At 37.9% G+C, this 10049-nt stretch overlaps 2 protein-coding genes across 4 annotated transcripts; one reads left to right on the top strand and one right to left on the bottom strand.

The window, feature by feature from the left end:
- Window positions 1-241: 241 nt before the first annotated feature.
- LOC107044098 (NADH-ubiquinone oxidoreductase 75 kDa subunit, mitochondrial) lies at window positions 242-4311 on the top strand. 3 transcript variants are annotated; one of them, XM_015265847.1, is made up of 8 exons: window positions 242-253; window positions 547-822; window positions 944-2020; window positions 2167-2352; window positions 2431-2620; window positions 2935-3110; window positions 3635-3769; window positions 3858-4311. In XM_015265847.1, exons 2-8 carry the CDS (start codon window positions 550-552, stop codon window positions 4008-4010), a joined length of 2190 nt encoding a protein of 729 aa, XP_015121333.1. In that variant the 5' UTR covers window positions 242-253; window positions 547-549; the 3' UTR covers window positions 4011-4311. The 3 variants fall into 3 exon arrangements, with proteins under 3 accessions (XP_015121333.1, XP_015121332.1, XP_015121331.1); XM_015265846.2 differs by lacking the exon at window positions 242-253 and adding an exon at window positions 266-430; XM_015265845.2 differs by lacking the exon at window positions 242-253 and adding an exon at window positions 266-467.
- Window positions 4312-4941: 630 nt separating this feature from the next.
- Window positions 4942-9809, bottom strand: LOC107044097 (general vesicular transport factor p115). The gene is made up of 4 exons (XM_015265844.1): window positions 9640-9809; window positions 9165-9393; window positions 7126-8289; window positions 4942-6873 (listed from the first exon to the last, which is right to left on the bottom strand). The coding sequence occupies exons 1-4, from the start codon at window positions 9715-9717 to the stop codon at window positions 5831-5833; spliced, it is 2514 nt and encodes an 837-aa protein (XP_015121330.1). The 5' UTR covers window positions 9718-9809; the 3' UTR covers window positions 4942-5830.
- Window positions 9810-10049: the final 240 nt, after the last annotated feature.

Raw genomic sequence — 10049 nt, 5'->3', positions numbered from 1 at the left:
AAGAAAACATGGACAGAAAAGGGCAACTATCGGAAAATTCCGTCATGGAAGACCTCACAAATACATTGAATCTCTTGATGATTTAAACGGCGTAAAAATACATTATTCTCTATTAATTTAATGTCTAAAAATATCAACAACTCTCCCTAAATAATGATTCTGTATTCAAATTTCCACTAAAATATAGGAAACATGGCGACCTGTCTAGGGACCCTAATTGTAACTAGTTGTCTACTCAACAACTGTGCAAGGTGTTATAAAAGGGGATTTTCTAGTGAAATTTACATAAATCACACAATTTCACAACCATTTCCACCACTCATCACCGCTCCATTCTTTTCCCCCTCGAATGCATGGTTTTCTCAAAACTTTAGGGATCACTTAAAACTCCAACAGTCATAACAATTATCTCTGTGTCAATTAAATTGGGGTTATAGAACCACTCACCTTAATTTCGCATTCATTACGTAACAAATAACAAATTAAATGATAAATGAGTAAACAGAACACCCGCAGCGGCTTATAAATTGTGCTTTCCAATTCCAGAAGATGTTGCGACTACCCCTAGTGCGGGCAGCCGGTCTGTCGACAGGCAGATTGCGAGTAGCTGGAATCCAAATATCAGCGAACAAGTGTCAAGTAGATCAAGACCTAGTCGAGCTCTTCATCGATGACAAACCAGTGCAAGTGCCACCTGGAACGACTGTCCTTCAGGCTGCAGCGAAAATTGGAGTTGAGATACCGAGATTCTGTTATCATGAACGATTGGCTGTTGCTGGAAACTGCAGAATGTGTCTTGTAGAGATAGAGAAACAGATCAAGGTGGGAAATTTATTGTGAATGGTTTTTCAACATCATTCATTGCCGAATAATTGTAAAATTGAAGAAATTTGTCATATTATACATTGATTTATCTGTCAACTTGTCAAAATTTTTGTTTAAGCCTGTTGCAGCCTGCGCAATGCCAGTAATGAAAGGCTGGCGTGTGAAAACAAACTCAGACTTGACTCGAAAAGCTCGTGAAGGTGTCATGGAGTTCCTCCTTGTAAACCATCCCCTTGATTGTCCCATCTGCGATCAGGGAGGCGAGTGTGACCTTCAGGATCAAAGTATGGCATTCGGAAACGATCGAAGTCGATTTACGGACATCGACTTCAGTGGCAAGCGGGCTGTAGAAGACAAGGACATTGGTCCCTTAGTGAAAACCACGATGACTCGTTGCATCCACTGTACCAGATGCATTCGCTTTGCTTCAGAAGTCGCTGGAGTCGACGATTTGGGTACCACTGGGCGGGGTAATGATATGCAAGTAGGGACATATGTGGAAAAGTTGTTCTTGTCTGAATTATCAGGGAATATCATCGATTTGTGTCCAGTGGGAGCTTTGACAAGCAAACCCTACGCTTTTGTTGCGAGACCTTGGGAGACTCGTAGAACAGATAGCATTGACATCTCTGACGCTGTTGGAAGCAATATTGTGGTGTCCAGCAGAACTGGGGAAGTCTTGAGGATCCTACCGAGAGTTAATGAGGAAGTCAATGAAGAATGGATCTCAGATAAAGCGAGATTCTCTTATGATGGATTGAAACGTCAGAGACTCATCACTCCTATGATGAGAGTCAATGGTAAATTGGAGAATGTTGAGTGGGAAGATGCTTTAATGGCTGCAGCTCGTGGCCTCCAGGATGTTCCATCTGGAAAGAGTGCTGTCATCACTGGGAAATTGGCTGATGCTGAAGCACTGATGGCTATGAAAGATCTGCTTAATAAATTGGGTGGAGAGGTTCTCGCTACTGAGCAAAATTTCCCCAAGGAAGGGTCTGGTATCGATTTGAGGAGCAATTATCTGATGAATAATAGAATCCAAAATGTCGAGGAGGCTGACGTTGTATTGCTCATTGGAACTAATCCGCGGTATGAAGCTCCGTTGGTTAATACCAGACTGAGAAAGGGATATCTCCATGGTGAACAGACTATTGGACTGATTGGGCCGAAGGTCGATCTTACTTATGATTATGAGGTAATTGAACATTCAAAAATGTCTAAGGAAGTTTTTCTCTTGACATTTTTCAACAGCATTATCAACAATGATAATCTACATGATTTAGTAGCTGATAATTAATAAAATCATAAACTAAATTTAAGATTTTGGATTTTATATTTTAGCATTTGGGACAGTCAGCCAATGTACTGGATCAACTAAAAAGTGGTCAACATCCATTCAGTGAAACTCTAAAAAAAGCGAAGAAACCATTAATTATCCTCGGAGCCGAGCAATTTGGGCGGAAAGATGGTGCAAAGATATTATGTACAGCTCAAGAATTGGCAAACACTCTTGGGAATACAACAAAAGTATGCCAAACAGGTTCTTCTCTGAACGTCCTTCAAATTCTCTCTATATGTTCAAGATAATAATTTTTATCAATTTAGGCTCCCACTGATTGGAAAGTCTTGAATGTTCTCCATACAAATGCTTCGCAAGTTGCCGCTTTGGACATTGGGTATGGATCTACTCTAGAAGATGTGAAGAGTCTTCAGCCAAAAGTATTGTTCCTCCTTGGTGCTGATGACTCGAACATTACAAGAGAAGAATTTCCGAATACTTTCATAATTTACCTAGGTAACTATAAAGATTACATTCATAAACTTTTCCTAATATATCTTTTATATAGAGAATTTCATGGTTACAGAAAAGATCTCTTCATATAATTCAATAAGATAATTTGGCATTCAGTGAGTTGAAATGAGAAAATTACCAACTATTATACTATTATATGACAAAACGTTAAGAGATTCTTTTTTTAATTCACGGAGTTTTTTTATTAAAAACTATCTCTCTTTTCCGAAAACCTCTTTGTTTAGATGATATTTCCGATGTGAAGTGCAAGACATAAAATTAATCAAAATGTGATTTTTTAAAAATTCACTTAACAGGAAGCCATGGAGATCGTGGGGCAACAATAGCTGATGTTGTCTTCGCTGGGGCTGCATACACAGAGAAAACAGGCAGCTATGTCAATACTGAGGGTCGTGTACAGCAGACTGGTGCTGCTATAACTCCCCCAGGAATGGCACGTCCTGATTGGAAGATTCTTCGAGCTCTTGCTGAGGTAATCAATGAATTTTTCTATGTTTTCCACCCCGTTATCCCTTTTAATGGAATGTTTCATTTAATAAAATGTTCATTACATGGAAAAACAAAAGGTCGTTATCCCTTTTAATTGGAAGTTTCCGCTTAATAGTAGGTAGTTGATTGTTAGTTCTATTAGAAAATTAGAGACTCACTTATTGGCGGCCATTTTTGCCCGTAATAAATAAATAAGGACGAAAAATCGATTTATAATTCATGCAATTAAACAATTCATTTGAATTTCCTTGTAATTCAATAGCCATTAATCTCGGATTTCTAAAAAAATGAAATAATTGAAAAAATGAATCTTTTTATGTTTTTAGGTACTACAAGCCATTTATATTTAAAAAATTTTTGTTGTTTCGTATACCCTCTCGGGTTTTGCACAGAATCCAAAAAGTTTGAATAATCAAATGATTGCAAATGTCAATTAACCTGGTATAAAATTAAAATATAGGTATCTTTGATATTTTAATATCAATTTTCTTGAAAAAAAAATTTCAGTTCTCTGGAGTTGAATTACCTTATGATACTATTGCTGGCGTTCGGTCGAGACTTGAAGAGGTTGCTCCACATTTAGTCAGATATGGTGATGTTGAACCCGCGAATTTTTTCACTCAAGCATTGGAATTATCAAAGGTACGTAAAAGAAATAAAATAGTTACTGAAAATTCATAGAAATCTTCTAAATAAAGGTAAAAAAAAATTGATTTTTTTTTCTTTTTAGAAAACTGGAGGTTCGTTCCTCCAAAACCCAGTAGACATAAAGCAAAAATCCCTTGACCAGTTCTTCAGGACTGATGTAATCTCCCGAGCCTCCCCAACAATGGCTAAATGTGTCCAAGCAGTTCTCAAGGAACATCAGCCCTATTCCAACTAGAAAAGCTACTTTACGATAATTAAGTAAAACGTGTAAATACGTAGGATTCTGTTATGGCTTAGTATGATTGGTTATTTATAAATCATGATTTTTTAATTTGAAACTATAAAGGGAACCATTCGGAGGATGTCTAAAGTTATGTATGATGAAATCATCCCCAATAAATGATTAAAAAATGTTAATATCAATGAAATGATAACAGAATTCATAGATATTTTATATTTAATGTTTTCGTCAACTGTACATTAGTCACAATCGATAATTCTCAGATAATATTCAAATAAAATTACAAAGAAGTTAATTACGATTCACTTTTCATATACAAAACAGAAAAAATGACTATAATTCGATTCAAACCTTTGAAATTTATTTCCGCAGCAAAGTGTCTAGTTTTTTTTTCTATCACTTATTTTCGTTCACCTCGGCAGTGACTAAATTAGAAGAAAATGTCAAAAGATGTCACGGTAATTATTGCCTTAAAAAAGAGGTCAAGGCCTGGGTAGATTCTCTTTCGAACATTATCTCGATGGTTTTTCCATCTTCATAATGTAAAATATATCACAATTTCCATTGGATTTTACATCACGCAGAAGTCCCTAAAACTTATGATTGCACAATCAAAAAAAGTAGACAAAAAAACTGAACATTTTCAAAGAGCGTTTTTAATAAAGCTTAAGAAATAAGTCCGATAGAGAGAAAATAGTAAATAGATAATTTATAATGGTAACTAACGATCTGACAGCCATTGACTACTGTGACAAATGACGACCTAACAGCTATTAAATACATCAAATAATTAATTTCCAATTTCCTCCCTATTGGTTTTATTTCTAAATATTATTCAAAACGGCTCGTTGAAAATGTTCAGCTTTTTTTCAACGTTTTTTTTATTGTACTATCATAATTTTTGGAGACTCCAGGGCTGTGTAAAACTGAATAGCAATTGAGAGCATTTCAGATTATCAAAATAAGAAAAACCAAGATCACGTTCGAAAGATAATCCACCCAGGTCTTAAATCAACAAAATGTGAAACTTGATCTATTTAATTTTCTTCACTTGATGAATTATCTCGACACCGAATATTTTTAGGAGAAAATGACAGAAGACATTTGTTTATGGATATTTAATCATTTTCATCTATAAAAACAGATTCAGAAATTTTTTCTCAAACCCACATTGACATTAGTTTTGCAAACTAACTAAACTATTTCTTCTAACTTTTAAGAAAAAATTTATTTGAATTTTTTTAAGAATCGATGGCCTTTTCTCATCTATTGAGGTACTTTTTCCGTGTCTATAGGTAATAAAAATGTCGCAATAGACGTTGAAAATTGATTATCAAAACTTCAGGGACATCAACAACGCCGCTTCCTAGACATGTAGTGTCAAACATTTACTTTCCATCTTTTCACCATGTCGGAAGAAGCATATTTCAGAAGTGACATAATTAAAACCTTTGAAATTTTGGTAACTTGTGTTCACGTACCAAACAACCAAAAATCCACATTTTGTGTCTTTACCATATCACAAAATTATTCCTACCTTTATAGGTAAAAATTCTTTTGTGTTTATATACTGAGGAAGTACTTTAAAATGAAAATTAATAATGTTTTAGGGAATGTTAGAGGGCAATGTTCGTTCGAAATTTCACCAGTTGCAATGAAGGTCTTTTGATGTTTTCTTCTAAACCATTTTCTTCTACCGAGATGATCCCAAATTCACTCAGGAATCTTTGAAAAATCCCCTCATCAAACCACTTTACTGCTACGTTCAAGACTCATATTAATATTTAACTATTGTGCAGATTGTTTTCAACCTCTCAATTACTGGATTCCGGTTGTTCATCAGTATCAATCTCCCCCGAGCTCTCTTCAGATTCGACTTTCTCTCCTAGAGCAACCAGCCTCTCCTTAAAAACACTAATTTTATTATCCTGATCAGCCAGCAGTTCTAGCAAATCATCCTGATCTTTTTTGACCTTCTCCAGTTCTTCAGTCCTTTCCTTCAGCTCCTTTTCCACCTTCCTTCGCCTCTCTCCACTTTCCTCAATCTCTCTTACCTTCAGGACATACTCCGCAAGCCTCTCTTCGAGCTTTCTCACGGTCCTACTATAACTTTCCACCTCCTCCTCATCTCCCTTATGATTCATCAACCCTTTTACATTTCTGCCATTTTCTCGAGTATCAATCTGAGCAGCTCGAAGAATTAAATTCTGGTCCTTAAGATTTCCTACCTCTGCCTCCAACTCCCTCACCCTCTCCTCCAACTCTCCCTTCTCCTTCATGAAAACCCCATTTTTTATCTTTAGATTCTGTATTTGCACATCCTGTTCTCTGATCACATCCTTGTACTGCGAAACTAGCGCGGAGTCAGACGATGAGAGACTCGTAATTAAATCCTTACTGGAATGTGACCCTTTTAACACTGTCTCTAAAATGGTCCCCTCGATCTTCTTCAGCAGCCTGCAAAACTCATGATCCAACAGCAAATCTCCTGAAGTCTTCGCTGAGGGTTGAGGATGCTTAAGAGTCCTTGAATAAATTTCGTGTCTTGAGATCCCACCAATGGCGTCTTGGAACCTCTCGAGCCCGATTCTGTTTTCTATCAGTGCACATAGCTTTTCCTTACTGTAATTAGGGACATCATCTTCATTGAAATGTACACAAATGCCTATTAATAGAGCGCATATGCTCTGGATCAGTATCTCATGGAGATCTTCATTATTCTCATGAGAAGACAATAAAGCTGTGAGGTAAGCGATTGAAGAATCAATAGCTAGGAACTTTTTGACAGCTGTTGGGCAGTTTGAAGTCCACCTGCAGAGAAGGATCAGTAATCCTAATTTGCATTGGGGTTTGTTACCTGGAATATAATGAAATGAATATAGACGGTATTAGTGAGTATCAGCGCCTAACACATTGAGGGTGGAATTTTCACTAATATTACTAGAGTATATATAACTTGAAATACCACCAAAGTGAACACATAATTGATTAATATTTCGATTGATTAGTCTTCACTGTAATCTGCTAGGATTTCAACGCAAAAGTTGTCGCATGTGAGTTGACCGATATAATTACTATGTGATTTATACCCTCTACTTTATCATATTACCTTGCTGAAGAAGCATGACGCATTGCTGAAGCAGAGTTACCGGTGGTTTTCCAATGTTTGTAGCTAATAGAACCCTCAACAACTGCTCTTTCTGGCTAATATTATCGATCAATGCATGCGAGAGAGCAACAGCTGAAAACCAATTCGACAAAGGATCAGGGGAGAATAACCCTCCGCACAATAGCTGACCTGTCGTCAGGGAAGGGAGTTCGTTGGTCTGGGGTAATAACGTCTGCACCAGCTGAGTCTGTCCCACTTCGTTTTTATACAAGAAGCATTGGAAGCAGTAGAGAACTGCACATCTAAGAACAAAAGGTTGTTTCTCGTTGACCATTGACATCAGGAGAACGACTATGGCTGGTCGTGGAGGGCTGCAAGGCGCCGTGACGCTAGCTAGAAACTCCTGGTTCGTGATGTTTCCTCGGATTACCTCAGCCACTGCATTTATTGTTTCTGTCAGAACATCTGCAGGAACTCCAGAGGCCATCAGTATATCACAGAGAGCCTGGAGGAGGCCACAACAATGCATTATCTTCTGACAGGCCGCAACTATTTGGGTCTGGTTACTCGGGGCCACCAGAGCTCGAACCACTTGCACCATGCAGTGGACATTTGCTACTTTCTGGGGACTCCAACCTGATAAAGGTGTGTCTTCGGAGTCCGGTGGAAGTTGGAACATTGGAGTCAATCTTTGGATATAGCTGCCCTCCTTGAAAAAGTTCTGATTGCTCACATTATTGCGAATTAGATTAAGCATGAGTAGAAGACAGTCCTCAACGACTATACCTCCTTCCACGCCATCCTCTTGGGCAATCACGTCGAAGATGCGATCGAAGGCGTTTTCAAATGCCACGATTTTCTGAATATTCGCGTTACCTTTGGTTAGTTGTATTAGGAGAAGGAGGGCGTCATTACGAATGACCTCGCGGGTGTCGATGAGTAGGTCCATCAACCGGGAAACGCCCATTCTGCTAACGAGAATGATTTCTTGGATGTCTTTCGGCCGATTTGAGAGGAGATGGGTTAGCAGTTTCAAAGCCGGCCAACGTACCCGGAAATCGAAGTCTTCCAGGCAGGACAGGACGAGGGGCACGCTGTCTTGTTGTTTTATGAAGATCTCGGTGAATTGCTCGCCAATCTTGGAGTCAGGACCGTGCTTGTCGACTAGGTTGAGAGAAGTTAATGGGAGGAGTTAGAGCGATCAGTTCAAAATTTTTGGAGAGATATGAAGAGAAGGAAAGCATTCAGGGGACGAAAATATCTAGATATTTGGTAAATTGAGTGAGAGAAATTTATCTACATGATCGCACGCTTTTGGAGGGAAGAACTCTAGAAATTTGTCAAGATCAAGTGATTTCAGAGATTAATTTTTGATTAGTTTCATTAGAGACCATTAAATTTTCAGCCAAAAAAGCATCTATTTCGAGATACCTGATGACAGATTGAGGGACAGGTAGATTGGGGGATGACTTATGAGATGAGTTAAAAAATTTATGTTATTAGACACGATAAACCGCGATTCTAATCTCGCTTCGCTCGTTTAGATCGCAGTTTTTGGGCGCAAAGACAAAAAATATTGTATATCACACGGCAGTAAAAGCATTATCTGACTCATGTAATTATAATCCCAGCAAAAGGCGAGGTAAAATCACATTCGTCAGATAATACTTTTATCGCCTGATGGCATAATGTATTATTTTAGTCGATTATTTTAAAAATGTCTTGAGAACTAATGAATTAAACAACGAATGTAAAAAAAAAACAGTTTTGTAGAGAACGGAATGGATTATAGACAGGGGTCTCTCGATGAATTTCCTCGTCTGAATCCCTTCTTTCAGGGAATATTTGATGAATAAGGGCAGATGAGACGAGAAAGATCTAATAGATGCATTTCAGGCTTTTATGTGAATTTCCTTCTTCAATATCTCGGAATCTATTGGATTTAGAGGAAATAGTTTGAAAACCTCTTTTGGTATATTTCTTAGGACCGCTTTCTCAAAATTTCCTATAACAAATTATGTTTTTTTTTATCTGTTCACCTTCTTCATCGAACGTTTCTGGACTCGTGATGTTGCACAATGTATCAAGAGCTACTCCAACTATCTCACAATCTGTCCTATCCATTTCAAGGACTTGTCTGAGGGTGTCCATCCCTTGGGCGCCCACCTCAACTCTGTAAGCTCGAGAGAGCGCTTTCAGGGCTCGGCAGGCATCTCTTCTATCATCCAGGAGGCTGGATGATTGCAGTCTGTCTACTAGTCTTTCAACCTGTAAAATCGTTAATTAAGTAAGTGAAATCCTTAAAAAAACGAAATTGTAATCTTGGAGCATGAGAAGATATGAATTATTTTTTTCCAGTGTTTGAGTAAATATGGCAAAAATGACAGCCAAACAGTAAACATATTATTCAATAATGAATAATATGTTTACTGTTTGACTGTCAACGAAGCATTTGGTTATTACATAAATATTCTTTAACCAAGCAGGTATTTATGGTATAAAACGGGATCTCACCGTGTCTGCTCCCGTGGGCTGAGTGTCTGGGTACGGGGCTCCTAAGACTGATTTCAAACTACTTTTGAAGTACTCCATATCTCAAGGTTTTAATACACTTTGTATTCAAATTATAGCAGAGTTTTTATGTTATGTCAATTTCTGAACCCATCTTGCTTGATGTCCACGGTGGCAGGAGGCTCGACCAGAGATTATAGGGGAGATCAGCAGGGCCAATGTAAAGTGTTCAACAGCAAAATTCGTAGCGGTGGCGCATGGACTACGATGGACCGTACGGAACTGTTGGTATGGTAGGGCCCGAGTATGAATTTGTCGGTAACCGGAAAGGGGTTCTCAATACGGTAGCTCCCCGCATTTTGTAATAATTGTCAGGAGTGTAAAATCGAACATATTATAATCAATAGTATAAT

This window comes from Diachasma alloeum, unplaced genomic scaffold, assembly GCF_001412515.2.
Source record: "Diachasma alloeum isolate Michigan unplaced genomic scaffold, Dall2.0 Dall_scaffold_00676, whole genome shotgun sequence".
Taxonomy (NCBI): Eukaryota; Metazoa; Arthropoda; class Insecta; order Hymenoptera; family Braconidae; genus Diachasma; species Diachasma alloeum.
Note: the sequence above shows the minus strand (reverse complement) of the source record. Positions and strands in the feature narration are given on the sequence as shown.

Excerpts from the sequence above, each read along its gene's own strand:
- LOC107044098 (XM_015265847.1), top strand. The coding sequence starts at position 550 with ATGTTGCGACTACCCCTAGTGCGGGCAGCCGGTCTGTCGACAGGCAGA. Across the intron at positions 2,621-2,934 it reads TACTTTCATAATTTACCTAG|GAAGCCATGGAGATCGTGGG; the intron begins GTAACTATAAAG and ends TTCACTTAACAG. Across the intron at positions 3,111-3,634 it reads TTCTTCGAGCTCTTGCTGAG|TTCTCTGGAGTTGAATTACC; the intron begins GTAATCAATGAA and ends AAAAAATTTCAG.
- LOC107044097 (XM_015265844.1), bottom strand. The coding sequence starts at position 9,717 with ATGGAGTACTTCAAAAGTAGTTTGAAATCAGTCTTAGGAGCCCCGTAC. Across the intron at positions 8,290-9,164 it reads AGAAACGTTCGATGAAGAAG|TCGACAAGCACGGTCCTGAC; the intron begins GTGAACAGATAA and ends CTCTCAACCTAG. Across the intron at positions 6,874-7,125 it reads CGTCATGCTTCTTCAGCAAG|GTAACAAACCCCAATGCAAA; the intron begins GTAATATGATAA and ends ATTATATTCCAG.